The sequence below is a fragment of the Orycteropus afer genome, unplaced genomic scaffold (genome assembly GCF_000298275.1).
Source record: "Orycteropus afer afer isolate SDZICR_OR568_19922 unplaced genomic scaffold, OryAfe1.0 scaffold00025, whole genome shotgun sequence".
Lineage (NCBI taxonomy): Eukaryota > Metazoa > Chordata > Mammalia > Tubulidentata > Orycteropodidae > Orycteropus > Orycteropus afer.
Window position 1 is genome coordinate 8,811,616 of NW_006921612.1, and position 20,657 is coordinate 8,832,272.

Sequence of the window (20,657 nt, forward strand, 5' to 3'; positions counted from 1 at the left end):
TTGTTTTTGGCTGTTGTTTCTTCTCTGTCCAAAGGACTCCCTTTAGCATCTCTTGTAAGGTTGGTCTGGTTTTAACAAATTCCCTTAATTTCTGCTTATGTGGAAATGTCCTAATTTCACCATCATATTTGAGGGACAATTTTGCTGGGTACATAATTCTTGGTCGGAAATTTTTGTCTTTCAGTGTTTTATATGTATATTATCTTTTTGCCTACATGGTTTCTGTTGAGAAATCCGAGCTTGGTCTTATTGGTTGCCCCTTGTAGCTAACTTTTCGTTTTTCCCATGCTGCTCTCATGATTCTTTCTTTGTCTTTGGTTTTGGTAAGTTTGATGATGATATGTCTGAGTGATTTTCTTTTGGTGTCTATCCTTTTGTAGTTCATTGAACTTCCTTGAATGGATATATTCCCGTATTTCATCATACCAGGAAAATTCTCTTCCAACAAATCTTCAACAATTTTCTCTGTGGTTTTATTTGTGTCTTTCTGTTCTGGAATTCCAATTACAAATAGGTTATTCCTTTTGATAGTATCCCACATGAACCTTAGGCTTTCTTCATTTTATTTTGCTCTTTTTTCTGATTTATCCCTTTCCAAAGAAGTGTTCAGGTATTTGCTTTCAGTCTCCCTAATTCTGTCTTCCATTGATTCAGTTCTTCTCCTTTGCCCATTCAATGTCTCATCTATTTCTGAAAATTTAGTATTAATCTTCTGGATTTCTGTGTGTAGACTTTGTATCATGTCTAATTTTTCACTTATTTTATCATCTTATATTGGCTTTTGAAATTGTTCTAGGGTTTTCTCTGTTTTCCTTGATCTGTCTCTCAATTTGTTGAAGATACCTAAAATACAATTCTTTTGAATTCCTTATCAGGGAGTTCCAATGCTGTGCCTTCCTCAGGGATGTGTTTTGGGTCCGTATCCTGGTCCCTTGGTTCTCCTGCTTTATCTTTGGTGTAGTGTGATGCTTTATTGTCTCTGAGGCCTTGTGACATTTTTTGTGTTTATATTTAATTGGTGATTGTCTGTTGGAGTGACTTGCCCACGATTTTCACTTTCTTCGTTTTGTTGTATGTTATTTATGCAAGCAGGGTACTGTGCTGTGCTCCTCTATTTGCTAGGGGGCAGCACTTATGCATTCACCACCTGTCTCCTTTCCTGTTGTCAGCCTCTTGTATGTCCCTGCCTCCCTTGGCAAACAGAGCCTATTCCTCTGTCCCTGGAATCTGAATGAGTCCTAGTGGTTTTAAGACTGAAATTTGGGTCTTCCACCTAATTGTTAAAATGAAACACACATGTTTACTTAAGCTCCCTTTTGAAACTCCACTTAAATGATCACAAAAAGGGAAGAGAGATGAGATATAAATTCACAAAGACAAAGAGGACTAGAATTATCAGAAGAGAACTGAAACCTTAAGCACTTACACAAGATGGTACTGATAAGGAGCAAGGCAATATGTCTTGCTGAATCTTGTGATTAGTAGAAGAAATATCATAATGACCTCTGGAGTACAGAAATCTAGGGTGGGGAGGATGGAGCTGCACATCACTTCTGTCATGATGAGCCTTGTAATTGTTGACATTTTAAACTCTGTACATGTATTGCATTCATAAAAATAAAGGTTAAAATTAAAGAAGAAACTGTCTTATGTGGGAATGTTGCTTGACTCTTGGGACTCTCAAATATTACCAGGTAGAAAAATAATTCTTTGAATTATTGTTACACATAATAATGAGCTCTGGTAGCATAGTGGCTAAGACACTTGCCTGCTAACCAGACGGCTGGCGGTTCAAACCCACCAGCCACTCCTCGGAAGGAAGGTTGGGCAATCCTACTTCCGTAGTGATACTGCCTCGGAAACCCAAGGAGGGGTCACTATGAGTCGGGGCCGACTCGACGGCACATAACAACATAACATAACATAAAATGAAAATAGACAAACTTGATTAATCCTAGGTTTATTATTTTTGTTTTTTATTTTATTGTGGTATATATATAATCAAAAGTTTGCCATTTTAATCACTGGTAAGTTTTTTTATTATTATTTAATGAGAAAGATGAAGGACTTTAAGCAGTTGTTTTTTGTCTCTAATAATTTTACTAGATGTAAGATCTTGTTATGAAATATACCACGAAATGGAAATTTCCAGTTTTTTTTTCATTTCCTTTACTCATAGGTCAGCAAATTATTTGTATGCTAATAATTGTATTTATAGTCACACTGCTGTCTCAGTTTTGATGGAAAAAATTTTACTCATATACATATTTAGTGAAGCACATATCTGTCAGTTTATCATACTGTGGTGATTTGCATGTTGCTCTGGTAGCGTAGTGCCTAAGGCACTTGACTGTTAACTGAAGGCTGGCGGTTCAGACCCACCAGCCACTCTGAAGGAAGATGGGGCAATTTACTTCCATAGTGATACTGCCTCGGAAACCCAAGGAGCGGTCCCTGTGAGTCGGGTCCAACTTGACGGCACATGACAACAACAACAACAACAACATGATGCTGGAAGATGGGCTACCAGTGTTTCAAATACCAGCATTATCAGTCATGGTAGATAGGTTTCAGCAGAGCTTTCGGACTAAGTTGGAATAAAAAGGCTGACAATCTACTTCTGAAAAATTAGCCAATGAAAACATTGTGGATCACTATAAGATGTCCAACTCACTTGCTTTGGACACATCATCAGGAGGGATCAATCACTAGGGAAGGAAATCATGTTTGGTGAAACAGAGGGTCAATGGAGTTGAGGTTACCTTCAGTGAGAAAGAGTTGGAACAATAGCTGCAACAGTGGACTCAAACACGCCAGTGATTGGGAAGATAACACAGGACTCAGCAACATATGTTCTGTTATACATAAGGTCATAATGAGTCAGAGTTGATTTTACAGCACCTCTGGTAGCATAGTGCCTAAGGTACTTGACTGCTAACCAGAAGGCTGGCAGTTCAAACCCACCAACCACTCCTCGGAAGGAAGGTTGGGCAATCTACTTCCATAGTGATACCACCTCGGAAACCCAAGGAGGGGTTGCTGTGAGTTGGATCCAACTCCACAGCAGTGAGTTTGGTTTTTTGGATTGGTCTCTATCTCTAGATATTTAACATTGAAAAAAAATTTTCTCTGTTTCGTTTATCTTGTGTGTGTTCTTACTTGTTACAAAGATCTGTTTTAAAGACCCTGTAAATTATTTATTGAGTACTTTTCAGACTCTGTATTTCCCATTAATGCCATCTTTGAGGTTAAATCTAGCCTCTCAACTACTATTTACTGCTTTATTAATTTGTAGTTCTTGAGTTGTGTTTATAGTTGTTTAAATACAGGCAGTCTCCAGACTACAAATGAGAACTTTTCCTAAGTGTGTCTTTAAGTGTAATTTGTAGTTAAGTCAGAACAGGTTCCTCTGATTTTTATTTCGCTTTACTTTAGTGTAAGAAAAAGCTCAAAATCTTTTTGATGACTTTAAAGGTGCTTCTGCAGCAAGTGAAGGTGATTGTGATGAAGAATTTGTTATGCGTAGGGGTTGGTTCAGTCGTTCCAAGTGAGCAAATTTACTTACCATTAAAGGCAAGTGGAAACACAAGTCAATCTGGGAAGAAACAGCTGCAAACATTCATTAATAATCAGAATGTGGAATGTACAAAGTATGAATCTTGGAAAATTGGAAGTTGTCAGAAATGAAATGGAATGCATAAAGATCGATGTTTCGCCACTAGTGAGCTGAAATGAACTTGTATTGGCTACTTTGAATCAGACAATTATATGGTCTGCTATGCTGGGAATGACAAATTGAAGAGGAAAGGTGTCGCATTCATAGTCAAAAAAGAACAGTTCAAGATCTATCCTGAAGTACAATGCTGTCAGTAATAGGATAATATCCATATGCTTACAAGGAATACCAATTAATGTGGCTATTACTCAACTTTACTCACCAACAACTAAAGCAGAAGATGAATAAATTGAAGATTTTCACCAAATTTTACAGTCTGAAACTGACCAGACTTGCAATCAAGATATATTGATTATGGCTTGTGATTGGAATGTGAAAGTTGGAAACAAAGAAGAATCACCTGTAGTTGGAAAATAGGGCTTTGATGATAGAAGTGATGCTGGAGATCAGTGATATTATTTTGCAAGACCAATGACTTACTTATTGCAGGTACCTTTTTTCCAACAACATAAGTGGTGACTATACTCATGGACCTAACCAGATGACATACACAGAAATCAAATGGATTATATATGTGGAAAGAGGCAATGGAGACGCTCAATATCATCAGCCAGAACAAGGGCAAGAGCTGACTCTGCAACAGACCATTAACTGCTCATATGCAAGTTGAAGCTGAAACGGAAGACAATAAAAACAAGTCTGTGAGAGCCAAAATATGACCTTGATTATATCCCACCTGAATTTAGAAACCATCAGAAGAATTGATTTGATGCATTGAACACCAATGACTGAAAACCACATGAGTTGTGGGTTGACATCAAGAACATCATGAAGAAAGCAAAAAGTCATTTAAAGGACAGGAAAGGAAGAAAAGACCAAAATGGATGTCAGAAGAAACTCTCAAACTTGCTTTTGAATGGGAAGTAGCTGAAATGAAGGAAAGAAATGTTGAAATAGAAGAGCTGAACAGAAGATTTCAAAGGGCAGTTTGAGAAGACAAAGTAAAGTATTAATATGAAATGGTCAAAGACCTGGAGTTACAAAATAAAAAGGAAAAACATGCTCAGCATTTCTCAAACTGAAAAAACTGAGGAAAAATCCATGCTTCAGATTGCACTATTGAAGGATTCTATGGGCAAAATATTGAACAATGCAGGAAGCATCAGAGAAGATGGAAGGAATACACAGAGTCACTGTACCAAAAAGAATTGGTAGATGTTCTGTCATTTCAGGAGTTAGCATATGATCAAAAACCAATGGTATTGAAGGAAGAAGTCCAGGCCACACTGAAGGAATTGGTGAAAAACAAAGCTCCAGGAATTGACGCAATACCCATTGAGATGTTTCAGCAAACAGATGCAGCTGTGGAAGTGCTTACTTGTGTATGCCAGGATATTTGGAAAACAGCTGCCTGGGCAACTTACTGGAAGAGATCAATATTTGTGCATGTTCCAAAGAAAAGTGACCCACCAGTATGTAGAAGTTGCCGAACATCATCATTAATATCATACCCAAGTAAAATATTGTTGAAGATCATTCAAAAACAGTTGTAGCAGTATATAGACAGGAAAATTTCAGAAATGCAAACTGGATTCAGAAGAGGATGTGGAACGAGGCATATCATTGCTGATGTGAGACGGATCTTAGCTGAGTTTAGAAAATACCAGGAAGATGTTTACTTGTGTTTATTGGCTATGCAAAGGTATTTGACTGTGTGGATCATGAACAATATGGATAATGTAAAGAATGGGTATTCCAGAACACTTAATTGTGCTCATTAGGAACCTGTACTAATAGGCTGTTGTTCAAAACAGAACAAGAGGGATACTTTATGGCTTAAAATCAGGAAGGTTGTATGTCAGGGTTATATCCTTTCACCATACTTATTCAGTCTGTATGCTGAGCAAAATCTGAGAACCTGGACTATATGAAGAAAAATTCATCATCAGGATTGGAAGAAGACTCATTAACAGCCTGAGATTTGCAGATGACACAACCTTACTTGCTGAAAGTGAAGATGACTTGAAGCACTTACTAATGAAGATCAAAGACTACAGCCTTCAGTGTGGATTACACCTCAACATAAAGAAAGTAAAAATTCTCAGAGTGGGACCAATAAGCAATATAATGATAAATAAAAAAAGATTGAAGTCATTTTATTTGGATCCACAATCAACGCTAAATGGAAATAGCAGTCAAAAAATCAGACATTGTATCGCACTGGGCCAATCTGCTGCAAAAGACCTCTTTAAAGTGTTGAAGAGTACAGGTGTCACTTTGAAGAAGACTAAGGTGCACCTGATACAGGCCATGGTATTACCAATCACCTCATAGGTGTGTGAAAGCTGGGCAATGAGTAAGGAAGACCAAAGAAGAACTGATTCCCTTGAATTGTGCTATTGACGAAGAATACTAAAAATACCATGGACTGCCAGAAGAATGAACAAATCTATCCCGGAAGAAGTGCACCCAGAATGTTCCTTAGATGTGAGAATGGCCAGACATTGTCTCACCTGCTTTGGTCGTGTTGTCAGAAGGGACTATTCCCTGGAGAAGGATATCATGCTTAGTAGAGTGGAAAGTCAGCAAAGAAGGGGAATGCCCTCAAAGAGATGGATTGACACAGTGGCTCCAGCATAGCAAGCATTATGAGGATGGCACAGGACAGGGCATTGTATCGTCTGTGGTACATAGGGATACTATGAGTCAGAATTAACAGCACCTGACAACAACAACAACAGAAGTTGCCTGCAAGTCGAACCTGGAGACTGCCTGTAGATAAGTTATATGAAGGCTAGCTAGATTTGGTGAATTTTATTTTTGATTATTAATTTGCAGTGATACTCCGAGAAATGGAAATATGTAATTTGTGGGTAGAAATTTGGGAATAGATTTTGAGAGGAATGGACTTGAAATGTAGTTTTGTAGAGAGATTTGCTTACAGGTGTTTGTTTAAATTTGTTGCAATTGTTCAAAATTATACAGTATCCTATGATATGCAAAGGAGGTCTCCTAGCATAGTGTCTAAGGCATTTGACTGCTAACGAGAAGGCTGCTGGTTCAAACCCACCGGGCACTCCTCGGAAGAAAGGTTGGGCAATCTACTTCCATAGTGATACCACCTTGGAAACCCAAGGAAGGGTTGCTATGAGTCAGGTTTGACTTGACGATAGTGAGTTTGTTTCTGTTTTTTATGATATGCAAAATTATATGCCACTGACTATATGCCAGGTTAAGTTTTAGAAATACCAATTTGAATACAACTAGGCCCCTCACTTAAAGGCTTTTGTGAACCCCTATACTATGGTTCTCAAGAAGTTTTGACTTGAACTCACTATCTGTCTATCTGCTTCACTATTTCTGCTTACTAGTGCAAATAAAAACAAAGGGAGATGTCTTAGACTGGGCTCTCTAGAAAAGTAAAATCTGTGAAGCTTAGAAAAAGAGAGAGAGAGAGAGATTTTTCTTAAGGAAATGGCTCACACAATTGTAAAGACTGGCAAATCCCAAGTCAGACATCAGTGTGAAGGCTTCCCATGATTTACATAGTTGCTTCTTGTTGTTGTTGTGTTGTTGTTGTTATGTGCCGTTGAGTCGGCCCCGACTCATAGTGACCCCTCCTTGGGTTGCTGAGGCAGTATCACTACAGAAGTAGATTGCCCAACCTTCCTTCCAAAGAGTGGATTTGAACCACCAGCCTTCTGGTTAGCAGTCAAGTGCCTTAAGCACTATGCTACCAGAGCTCCCCTTGTTGTTGTTAGGGGCCGTCGAGTCATCTCTGACTCATAGTGACCTTATGTGCAACAGAATGAAACACTGCCCGGTCCTGTGCCAACCTCATGATCCCTACTATACCTGAGCCTATCGCTGCAGCCACTGTGTCAATCCATCTTGTTGAGGGCCTTCCCCTATTTCGTTCACCCACTTTACGAAGCATGACATCCCTCTCCAGAGAATGGTCTCTTCTGACAACATGGCCAAAGTAGGTGAGATGAAGTCTGGACATCCTCACTTCCAAGGATCATTCCGGCTGCACTTCTTCCAGGACATATGTGTTAGTTCTTTTAGCAGTCCATGGTACTTTAAGCATTCTTTGCCAACACCACAACTCAAAAGCATTAACTCTTCTTCGGTCTTTCTTATTCATTGTCCAGCTCTCACATAGTTGCAGGGTCTGACAAACTGAAGTTTAGCAGGCAGTACAGCAGGCTGGTGTGTATGGATGCTAATGAATCCAAGATTCCTAGCAAGATGGCAGGCTGCTGGCTCATAGGCTGCAAAGGCAACAATCCCAAAATTAGCAGGCAGTACAGTAGGCTCCTGGTTAAAGTTCAAGAACCAGAGGTCAGATGATGATGAGATGTAGGATCCAGATCAATCAAAAAGCTGGAGAGCTTTGCCAGAATGTTAATATATATTGGAAGCAGGCCACACCCCTGAAGAAACTCCCTTCCAACTGATTTGTTGTTTATAGCAGATCTCATCATGGAGATGGTTACATTATATCAGATGCCATCATGGGACATGACTACATCATAACTGCCAAACCACTGAGAATCATGGCCCAGCCAAGTTGATGCACAACCTTAACCATCACAGGAGGGAAAAGAAAGAGGAGTAAAATAAGAATTAGAATGGTTTAGCAAGAACCAATTACCTAAAACAAAATTATCTCCAAAATGAAATGGAGCCCTATTTCAGCAAAGTATTTAATGTAGAAATAATCACAATTAAAAATCATGAACAACTTGAAACTACATTGATAGTATAGTAACTTATCCTTTCTCCAAATTGTTAAGAGTTTTAGTTACTTACCTGTGTACGTGTGTTATGGGTACTCTGATTACTTTTTCTTTAAGCTCAGTAATGCTCTAATTTTTTTAATCAGTCTTTAATAATGCTGTATTCCTTAGTTATACACAAAATAAAGTTTATGTAAATATGTATCATTTATCCATAAGGACTTGATTTTTTTGTGTGGTTTTTCTAAATTAAACCTTTAGTGAACAAGAAACATGATACTAAGGAAAATAGAGACATAAAGGAAGTTGTGGCACTGATGTGGAAAAAGAAACCAGTGTTTGGTTAAGATCAGTTCAGGCATCTTTGGTCGAATGGGATTTAAGTTGACCTGAAGATGAAGAGAATTTTGAAGGTGAAAATGATAAAGGAGTTGCAGTTAGAGGTAATAAAGCAGAAGCAAACCATTGAGGGTGAAAAGTACAGACATGTTTGAAGTGCAGGGAGTAATTTGATATAATTGAAGCATAGTGTTGGGCTTGGAAATGTGATGAAGGAAAAGATAAGGAGACTGACTGAAGTGGAGCTAGATTGGAGAGCTTTGAGCAGAAGCTATATCCTAAGGGTTTAAGAGTCAAACTTGAGGTGAGGTCAGAAAATAAGAAACAGCTGCTTGTACTGATAAAAGAATTTAAAGCAAAATGGAGGAAATTGGCTGGTGACTAGAAAAAGTTGTAGAGTTAGTTGACGCTTTTTCTCATGATTTTAAGGAATTTAGATGGTGTGGGTGAGCTTGGATTGGAAGCATAGATGAATAGAACATGTTCTGAGCCAATGGCTTGAGGAACCAGCAAGAGGGCCAGTGTGGCTGGGGGATGGTACACAAACTGGAGGGAGATGAATAAGGCAAGCAGAGGCCCAATGAAGTAGTTAGAGGCCAGGTTAAACACTTTTGAGTTTGGTGCTAAGTGTGGTGGATGGCCATTGTTAAGTTTTGCCCACTTTGGATGCTGTGTGAGTAACCTATAGAGAGGTGAGAGTGTAAGGAAGGAGATGAGTCAGGATACTGTTGCACTAGTTCAGGCTCTGGTAGGGTAGTGCCTAAGGCACTTGACTGCTAACCAGAAGGCTGGCGGTTCAAACCCACCAGCCATTCCTTGGAAGGAAGGTTGGGCAATCTACTTTCATAGTGATACTGCCTCAGAAACCCAAGGAGGAGTCGCTATGAGTCAGGTCTGACTTGACAGCACATAACAACAACAACAACAAGTTCAGGCTTGGTGGACATAGTAGTGGTGGAAGTAGTGGAAATTGCTTGATTCAAATATATTTTGAAGATAAAATTGACAGAACTTGTTGGAGCTGGATGTGAAGTGTTAGTCATAAGATATAGCAAAAATGACTTTTCATTTTTTGGGGGCAAACAACTGGGTGAAAGATGATATTCTTTTACCAAGAGAGAAATAATAAGGGAAAGGATTGTTTGATGTGATCAGGATTTCTATTCTGAACATAGTATATTCAAGATGCTTATTAGGCAACCAGGTAGAGATGTTGCATAGCTTATTGGTAACATGAATTTGGAAATCAGGAGACATGTCTTGGCTAGAGATTTAGAATCTCGGATCTATCAGTATATGATAGGATTAAAACCTTGGAACTGGATGAGAATCTTCTTGGAAATGAGTCTAATGGAGAGGAGAAGAGCACTGAACCATAGGATGAGAAAGAGATTGCATAACATTTACTTATTTGTTTGCTTCCAGTTATATTCTACAAATAATTTTTGATCAATTTTATTTAGGTATAATGTATGTAAGACAAAATAAAGCTACCAGATCAAATGTACTGACTTTTGTATCTGCCACCCACATCAAGATATAGGACATTTCCAATACTGTCCAAAGCAATCTGTAGGTTCAGTGCAATCCTGATCCAGATTCTTTCAACATTCTTTAAAGATATGGAAAAACCAATGACTACTTTTGTGGAAAGAGACCGCGGATAAGCAAAGCACTACTGAAGAAGAAGAACAAAGTAGGAAGTCTCACACTCCCTATTCTCGAAACCTACTATATAGCCACAGTAGTTAAAACAGCCTGGTGCACAACAGACACATAGACTAGTGGAACAGGATTGAGAACCCAGAAACAGATCCATCCATCTATGGATGGCTTATCTTTGACAAAGGGCTAAAATCCATTAATTGAGGAAGGAATAGTCTCTTTAACAAATGGTGCTGGCAAAACGATATCATCCATTTGCAGAAAATTAAATGAAGTCCATACCTCACACCATATACAAAAACTAACTCAAGTTGTATCAAAGATCTAATTGTAAAACCTAAAACTATAAAATTCACAAAGAAAAAATAGGGACAAACTTAGAGACCCTAATTTATGGCATAAATAGACTATCAGATATAACCAAAAATGTATAAACAGCAGAAGATAAACTTGTTCACTGGAACCTTCTAAAAATTAAATTCTTATGTGCATCAAAAGACTTTTCCAGAAAATGAAAAGAGAACATACAGATTGGGAAAGAATATTTGGCAATGACATATCTGAAAAGGGGCTTATCTCTACAGTTTATAGAAAACATCAACATCTCAACATCACAAAGACTAGCAGTCCAGTTAAAAACTGGGGAGAGGACATGAACAGGCACTTCACCAAAGAAGATATTCAGGCGGCCAACAAATAGATGAAGAAATGCTTGTGATCATTAGCCATTAGAGAGATGCAAATCAAAACAACAATGAGATATCATTTCACCCCAGCAATAATAGCAAAGTTCAACAAGAGAGAAACAACAAGTGCTGATGAGTATGTAGAGAGATTGGAACTCTCATACACTGCTGGTGGGACAGTAAAATGGTTCAACCAGTGTGGAAACAGTATGGTGCTTCCTTAAAAAGCTGGAAGTAGAAATAACATGAGGCAAGGCAGCTAAATGTTAGTTAATTCAGCAGTTTAGTCTTGATGAGGGCATTAAAAACCCCAGTTCTATTTAACTTTCCTTCCTCAGCATGTTGACTTTATTTTCAGGTTAGTTTTAGTTTCTCTTATAAACCTAAGATGGCTGTTGCATTTACTGATAAGATAATAGCATTTGTGACACTGTAACAATGAGAGAAGCCTTTTCCAGAAGCTCTGTCTCATGTTTCATTGACCATGCCTCTATTTTATGCCTTCCCCTAAACCAGTGAATTGCAAAGAGGATGAGATCACCATGATTGACTTAAAATAATCAGTATTTACCCCTCACCTGAGGGTAACCTTCCCCAAAAGCTGGACAAGAAAACAAAATTAGACTTCTTTACCAAAGAAGAAATGGGCATTGGATATAGAGAGGACAGTTACCTGTGTCTGCCACTGTTTCATCATAATAGCTATGAATGCTTTCAGGCATCAGACAGAGCATTTGACAAACATTATCTCATTTAATCCTCATACATACTATGAGGAAAGATAATGTTTACATTTTATAAATGAGAGATCGGTGCTCAGAAGTTAAATAACTTTTTAAAGATCATACAGATAGGAATAATAAAAAACAATGAACAATCATTTAAATCTAGGTTAGATCTGTCTGGATTTTATTTGCATGTATATTACTTCTGTTTTAACAATGTTCAATAAAACTCATTGACTCTAAAAAGAAAACTCATTCCCAAAGAAGTGATTCAACTCCTAGTGACCCCTCCTTGGGTTTCTGAGGTGGTATCTCTACGGAAGTAGATTGCCCAGTCTTCCTTTTGAGGAGTGGCTAGTGGTTTTTAACTGGTGGTTTGACAGCCTTCTGGTTAGTGGTCAAAAATGCTTTAGGCACTACGCCACCAGAGCTCCCTTACAATACTATAGTGTGCATATTGGCTTATGTGTCTGTTTTCCTCTGTTGATGCATGAACTCAAAAAATTAAGGTTTCAGTTTAAAAATGGGAGTATCACCCTTTCTTGAGTCTAACTCAAAAGTTTGATGAGCATTTGTATCAGGAATGCTTTCAGTTTCAGATTACAGAAGAAGGAAAAATAAAACACTACCTGAGATTCTTTCTGGAGTTAGGAAGTCCAGAGCCAATGTCGCAGCTCACCAGTGTCATTGAAGAAGCATGTTTCTTCTCTTGTGCAGTTGTGCTGTCATTAGCTTGTTGGCTACCTCTTGGTTCTGAAGTTTTTGCTGAAACAGCCATCAGATCCATGTTCTAGGCAGAAAGAATAGCAAAAGACTGAAAAAAGCCACATCAGCTGTTTTGCTTCCCCTTTACAGGAACTATTTAGTGATGTGCAGTAGAAATATAATAAATAAAGGCAGTAATTCCATGCATTTCCGTAACATTGAGGGTGATACAAAATTCAATTAAACTGAAGCAGATGGTAGTAAAGAGTTTTTATAATTTATTAAAGAAAGCTATTCGTGGAATAGATTTAGTAATACTTAATTTTTGAACCATATTAATCAACAAAATAAATGAATTTTCACTAATCTAGCTTATTTTTGTTTTCCAGATACTGTTTTGTGTTTGCTTTGGGATACCTCACAGTGTGCCAAATTACTAGAGTCTACATCTTTGATTATGGACAATATTCTGCAGATTTTTCAGGGTAAGTTAAAACTTTGATTCAGTAACCTGTTTTTATTTATTCTAACATGGTGGTTAAAAGGCAAAATATGGTTGCATTTAATTGTTAAAATGAAAACAATTACTAAACATTTTAGTTGAAAATTCATTTATGAATGTAGAGTTTTTCTTCTTGTAAAGTGGTCTTTTGTAGTGCTATACAAGTCACAAAAGTGCTATACAAGTCACAAAAAAATATGGTCCAACCTTTTAAATGTAAGATTTCTAAAAATACAGCAATGTAAATTTGTTACCATTTAAAATAAACACACTCCCACCCATCCTCAGCCTGCATCCTTGCTGCCATTTATTTGTTCTCATGAACCCCCTTTAGGTACACCAATTTCTATATAAGATCTGATCACTTATTCTTGCTTCTTAGCAACCCGTAGGGCTTTCTTTGCATCACAGGTGCCTTGGGCTAGCTTTGAGCCTACAGTTTACTTCTGTGCATTTCACTTCTGTGCAATGTTTCACATTGTTGTATCAGTATTGATGTGCATAGTATAAATGACTGCTGGTTTTAGTTCCTTCAGAAAAGATTGATTTCCTCCCTGGTACTTTTAATGAATCTCTTTGCCCTGAAACCAAATTAATTAAATGTCTTTTATGAGATAAATGCAATGCAAGCCCTTATGAACTAATTTGCTCACCTTCTTTCTAAAGAGACATCTGCTAGCCCCAGTACCAGATAGGGAAGTTGAAGGCAAACCTCTGTATTCTTTGCTCAGGCCTGGATAGCTTTCTCTGTTTAGAAAGATACTAGATGATCTGCTTTTAAGCTAGCCTTGAGTCATCTGGACAGAATAAATTATGGCTAGTAAATCCAATTTGAGGAAAAGTAGATTGGGGAAAAAATCATGGCGTTTCTGGGAGGGTGATGGTAGGAGTCATCTATCGAAATGGACCAAAGTTTTGAGCTCTGAGAAGAATCACTAACTACTATGTGACTTTAGAAGAGACGTTAGAAGATGAAATCTCTTTTTTCTCCCTAATGAGATTAACTCTTGCCACATGATAAATAGAAAAAATACTGAACTTGTCAGGATTTTATTTTACTTGGATCCACAATCAATGCCCATGGAAGCAATAGTCCAGAAATCAAGTGCTGTGTTGCATTGAGCAAATCTGCTGCAAAAGATTTCTTTTTTCTTTTAAATTTTTTATTGTGATTTAGGTAAAAGTTTACAGAGCAAATTCATTTTCCATTCAGCAATTCATAAACGTTTTGTTTCTGCAAAAGACTTCTTTAAAGTGTTAGAAAGCAAAGATGTTACTTTGAGGACTAAGGTGCATCTGACCCAAGCCATATGGTATTTTAATTGCCTCATATTCATGCAAAAACTAGAAAGTGAATAAGGAGACCAAGAATTGATGGATTTGAATTACATTGTTGGTGAAGAATATTAAATATACCATGGATTGCGAGAAGAACAAATCTGAGAAGTACAGCCAGAAGGCTTTGTAGAAGCAAGGGTGGTAAGACTTCATTACATATACTTTGAACATATTATAAGGAGGTACAAATACCTGGAGAAGAGTATCATGCATGGTAAAGTAGAGTTACCGATAAAAAAGAAGATCCTCAATGAGATAGATTGGCACAGTGGCTTCTACAGTGGGCTCAAACCAGGAACAATTGTGAAGATGGTGCGAGAGTGAGCAGTGTTTCGTGCTGTTGTACATAGGGCCACTGTGAATTGAAGTTTACTCAGTGGCATATAACAATAACGAGATTATGGTAGATTTTACTTGTACTTACTAGATTAAAAAAAAAAGAGAGAGACAGGAGGAAGGCTTGCTTGAAAGGAAATTACATTGCAAAGCAAAAGTGAAAAGCACCACAGATTAAATCACAAAAGCTAGTTAATCAATTTAGCAACTTATAGGGTAGAATTGAGAAATACACCTAAAATACAGTAAAGGAAAATGAATGCTAATGATCAAGTTTGTGAATAATAGGTATTCTTTAAGAAAATGAGCTAATGAGCAGAATCAATAAACCTCTGTTCACTGTGAAAATATTAATAAATTTGAAGAAGTACTGCAGGCTACTTATTGGGATCAGATTGTATGAAATTAGAGATCAGTTGTATGATTTTAGAAGAATCACAATCACATAAAAAATTTAATCTTCCCAAGAATAACAACCATATTAGCCTTATTCATCACTGTATCTTTAATGCTTAGCATATATTAGCATTAAATAAATACATATTAAATCAAATAATAATTCAGTAGAAACTAAAAATACAGTCAGAAAAGTAGGGAAAATTAACAGCAACACAATATAGAAAAACCTGAAGAATGTGGGTAAAGCTATACTATCTAAGAAAATTTATGCTTGAATAATTGCTTTGTAATAATTTAAGCATTTAATATAAAATATAGAAACAAAAAGTTTACTTTTGACTAATTTAATTTATGAATGTTGGTAAGATATATGTTAACATTAGCAGCTAAATGCTAATAATGTTGCAACATTGTGAATTTTCGAATTGACTTGAGTCCTAAGATTTTGCAGGCAGGCACCAGAGGAGCTAAACAGATGAGATTCAGGGTCTTCCAGTCTTGCTTCACCTGTATCTGCTCTGTGTTTCCCTAGTTTATATTTTGAGATTCCATATAATATTTCATCAAAAAAAAAAAAAAAATTAGGATGTTGCCTTTTAAAAAACCACCAGATTTTAAAAAGTGATTTAATATAACCAAGTAGGATTTATTATACAGCCTTATGGATTGGTGCTAGTAGAAGTTTGTTTAACCCAGTGTTTGCTGGACCCTCAAAGGCCCTCCTTCTGTTCCATCTTAGTCATTTCCTTTATTTTCTTCAACTGCTATTCCAAATTCTTGTCACTCTTAAGCCCCTTACCTGACATTTATTAATTAGACATAGTCTAAACGCTCTTAAACTAACAACTACAACAAACACAACATAATTTCAGTGGCTTAACATTAATGAAAATTTATTTCTCATAGTCCACTTGAGGAGGGTGCCTCTGCTACACACATCATTTAGGGGACCAGCCATCTTTTTTTGTGGCTCCACCTCCAGCAGTCTTTGGACTTTTCATCATTAAATTGATGGGGCAAAGAAGTGGGCATGTACTAAGTAAAGAGACCTTACCTACTCATCATTATGCTCACATTCTATTAGAAACGACACAGCCCCACAAACTAGCAGTCAGTTTACATTAAAAGCAAAATACATGTTGAGAAACAGCTTTATATGACATTGTTTTAAGTATTTTTCTTGAAATTTTAAATTTTGTATAAATATTTCAATTTAATTTTACATGTGTATGTATGTAGAAGAAAAATAATATATAGGACTTTCAAAAAGAAGCAGACAACCTAGTTATAAAACTCCTGGGTTTAAAGTATAATTTTTGTCTATTAGGAGAAAATATTTGACCATTATGGTAAGGATCATCATGAATCCAGTCCCTCAAAATATGGATGGGATTGATCCAGTCCTCACATTCCCACTTCGCCATCCTCGTAGCCATCTGCACCTATGGCACTGTCTGACTCTGACCATAGTTACCTGAAGCTGGATCAAAGCTGACTAGTTAGAAGGACACTGTTCTTCAGACTGCCAAATAAACAGATTCTAGGAGCTCTGGTAGCATAGTGCCTAAGGCACTTGACTGCTAACCAGAGGGCTGGCGTTCAAACCCACTAGCCACTCCTGAGAAGGAAGGTTGGGCAATCTACTTCCGTAGTGACACTGCCTCAGAAACCCACAGAGGGGTTGTTATGAGTCAGGGTTGACTCGATGGCACATAACAACAACAACAGCTACAAGCTTGGAAAGTCCACATGATACCCTAACATTCTGACCTGCTGGTCACAAGTTCAGGGCTGCTTTCCCCCTACCCCTTCAGGATCCCAGCCACAAACTCAGGAGTTCATGAGACCCTTAATTTCAGACCTCCTGGCTCCTACTACCCTTTTGGGTTTAATGAGTCACATAAATGACTCACAGGATTCAGAGAGAGTACACCATACTTACGACTTCAGATTTATTATAGCCAAAAAGTCTACAAACACAGAGAAACATGGGGTGAGGTTTAGGAAGGTTCCCAACACAAAGCTTCCATCCCAAGGGACACACTACCCTCCCAAGAGCAGATATTCTCATCAAGCTTCTCAGGAAGCTCTCTGAGCCTTAGTGTTCAGGGATTTGAGTGGCCAGTCTTGGATGATAAGCTAAATCGTGCCTACTGAGGCTAGATAAAAGAGCTCTGGTAGCACAATGCCTAAGGCATCTGACTGCTAACTAAAAGGTTGGTTTCAAACCCACCCAGCTACTCCGCAAAAGCAAGACTGGGCAATATACTTCCTTAAAGATTTACCACCTCAGAAATGCAGTGGGGGTTGCTGTGAGTCAGAATTGACTCGATGACAGTGGATTTGGTTTTTGGTTTTTGGGACTAGATAATATTGGCCTCTCAGGTGAGTCTGTTCTGGTCTGGCCAGCCCCGCTCAATTCATCAGCATAGATTCTCGGGTATGGCCTGCAAGTCCCAGACCAAGGCACTTTAATTACTCCAAAGGTTATTTCTTCCAAGTTAAGGAAAAAGGCCATTTTACTTAGGGTAAAACTGAGTACTTTATCCTGCAACCATAATCAACAGATGATAAAGATTGGACACAGAGTTGAATTAGCTGAAGGAAACCATCATGGCAGAGTTAAGTTGAAGGGCTCCTTTTGTTAAAAAAAAAAAAAAAAAAGGACACAGGAGACAAAAGAGCCATGTAAAAGCAAACTTTTCGCTTAATGGAGTGTTCAGGCATTTAAAACCCTTGAGTAGGATTATAAGTAGAAAATATCCTAACTTGACTAATTAGGGTAAATAGCTAATGAAAATGTTGAATGTCTGAAGAAGGTAGAGTTGAATAAAGTGACTGTTCTTTGTGCTAAATTGTCTCATTGCTCTGAAGCTAAAGGTTTAAAAAATGAAGCCCAGAGTCTGGTTAAGGAATTGGTGTGACATCTTTTTTGATATGAGATCATTTCATATTCAGAAAGTATGGGAAAACTGTTATTGCATATATATATATATATATATATATATATATATATATATATATATATATATATATAGTTCAGTTAGGTTCAGATACATTTAAAATGTTCGTTAGATAAGAAGGACTTACTTCCTAACAGTAGGTTCTATTGCAGCAAAGTTGAACTGAAGTTGTTGGCTTTCATGGCACCCCAGAAAATACAAGAGAGGTTTTTAAAAATTAAATAGCTTTGCTGTGTACCAGAATAATGAATTAAGAAGTATAATAGAAAAGGATCCTAGTCTCAAAAAGCAATAAAAACTATGAACTTTGTTTGGAAATGTGTGTTAAAAAAATGTACAGAGTGTATAGAAAACTATAAAAATGTTAGGCCATAATGGAAGACTAACTGGAAAAACATATTGTTTACTCAGATATTAAAATTCAATTCAAAATTCAAGTACAACTAGAATGAACCTTAGATGGGAGGATGGTGAGACTTTGCCTCATACACTTTGGACATGTTATCAGGAGGGACTAGTCCCTGCAGAAGGGCATCATGCTTGGTGTAAAGTAGAGTAAGCGAAAAAGAGGAAGACCCTCAACTGGATTGATTGACACAGTGGCTGCAATGATGGGCTCAAGCATGGCAACAGTTGTGAGAATGATGCAGGATGGGGCATTGTTTCATTCTGTTGTACATGGAGTCACTCAATCAGAACTGGCTCAATGGCACCTAACAAAAATTTTAGGATTATAATGAAGTTCATTTTCCTCAAGTTTATCTGTTAGTATAATGCAATTCAAGTTGGTGTTTCGAGGGGAAGTAAAGTGATGGAGAAGTTTGTTTAGAAGAATAAATGCTGGAGAGTAGTGAATTCAATATGGAAACAAACTCTAAAGCAACATTCAAGAAATATTATGGGTTGCAAAAATAAAAAATAATAATTTAAAAAAATATATTATATGGGACTGATATAGGAATAAATAAATTAAGGAAGTAAGAATAGAAGACCTAGAAACTAATCTATAGATAAATACAAAGAATAATTAAATTGTTGATACTTGTCATAGAGTCAGCTCCAACTCATGACAACCTCATGTACAAGAGGATGAAACGCTACCCAGTTCTGCACCATCTTCAAAATCATTAAAAGCAAACACACAAGTCAGCACAGTACAGCAAGCTGACAGACAAATGGTGGCAGAATAATCATTCTTCTGTTGGTATGTGCTGTCAAGTTGGCTCCAACTCATAGTGACATCATATACAACAGAATGAAACACTCCTCAGTCCTGCACTAGCCTCATAGTGCTTGCTACACCTGAGCTCATCATTGCAGCCACTGTGTAAATCCATCTTGTTGAGGGCCCTCCCCTTTTTCACTGACCCCCCCCCCCATTTTACCAAGCATGAGATCCTTCTCCAAAGAATGGTCCCTTCTGACAACATGACCAAAGTAGAGGAGATGAAGTCTGACCATGAACGCTTTCAAGGAGCATTGAGACTGCACTTCTTCCAGGACAGATTTTTTAGTTCTTCTGACAGCCCATGGTACTTTCAGTATTCTTTGCTAACACCACAACTGAAAGGCATCAACTCTTCAGTTTTCCTTATTCATTGTCCAGCTTTCACATGCATATGAGGTGATTGAAAATACCATGGCATGGGTTAGGTGCACCCTAGTCTTCAAAGAAGCATCTTAGCTCTTCAGCTCTTTAAAGATGTCTTTTGCAGCAGATTTGCCCAGTACAATATGTTGTCTGATTTCTTCACTGCTGCTTGCATTGGTGTTTATTGTGGAACCAAATAATATGAAATCTTTGATAACTTCAGTCTTTCCTCCATTTACTGTGATGCTGCTTATTGGTCCAGTAGTGAGGATTTTTTTGTTTTCTTTATATTGAGGTGTAATCCATACTGCAGTCTGTAGTCTTTAATCTTCATCAGTAAGTGCTTCAAGTCATCCTCACTTTCAGCTTGCTTGCTTGTTGTGCTGTGTACATATCACAGTTTGTTTATTAGTCTTCCTGCAGTCCTGATGCTGCATTCCTCTTCATATAGTCCAGCTTCTTGGGTTATTTGCTCAGCATACAGATTGAAACAGTATAGTGAAAGGATACAAACCTGACAGACATACTTCCTGATATTAATACATGAGGTATCCTCTTGTTCTGTTTGAACAACAGCCTCCTGGTCTGTGTACACATTCTTCATGAGCACAGTTAAGTGTTCTGGAATTCCCATTCTTCTCAATGTTATCCATAATTTGTTATGATCCACACAATCAAATGCTTTTGCATAGTCAATAAAACACAAGTAAACATCTTTCTGGTATTCTCTGGTTTCAGCCAAGAGCCATCTGACATCAACAGTGATATCCCTTATTCCATGGCCTTTTCTGAATCCACCTTACATTTCTGGAACTTCCCTGTCAGTATACTGTTGCAACAGTTTTTTAATTATCTTCAACAAGATTTTGCATGAGCATGATATTAATGATATTGTTCGATAGTTTCCACAGTCTGTTGGATCACCTGTCTTTCAGATTAGTTCAAATATGGATTTCTTCCAATCAGTTGGCCAGTTGCTGTCTTCCAAAT

At 37.5% G+C, this 20,657-nt stretch overlaps 1 protein-coding gene across 1 annotated transcript in view; it reads left to right on the top strand.

Annotated features, from left to right (window-relative positions):
- The window catches only part of MBOAT2 (membrane bound O-acyltransferase domain containing 2), a 341,490-nt gene that overhangs the window by 188,685 nt on the left and 132,148 nt on the right, over nucleotides 1-20,657 (top strand). The window contains 1 exon segment of the mRNA XM_007935117.2: nucleotides 12,928-13,023. Coding sequence (XP_007933308.1) covers nucleotides 12,928-13,023 — 96 coding nt within the window.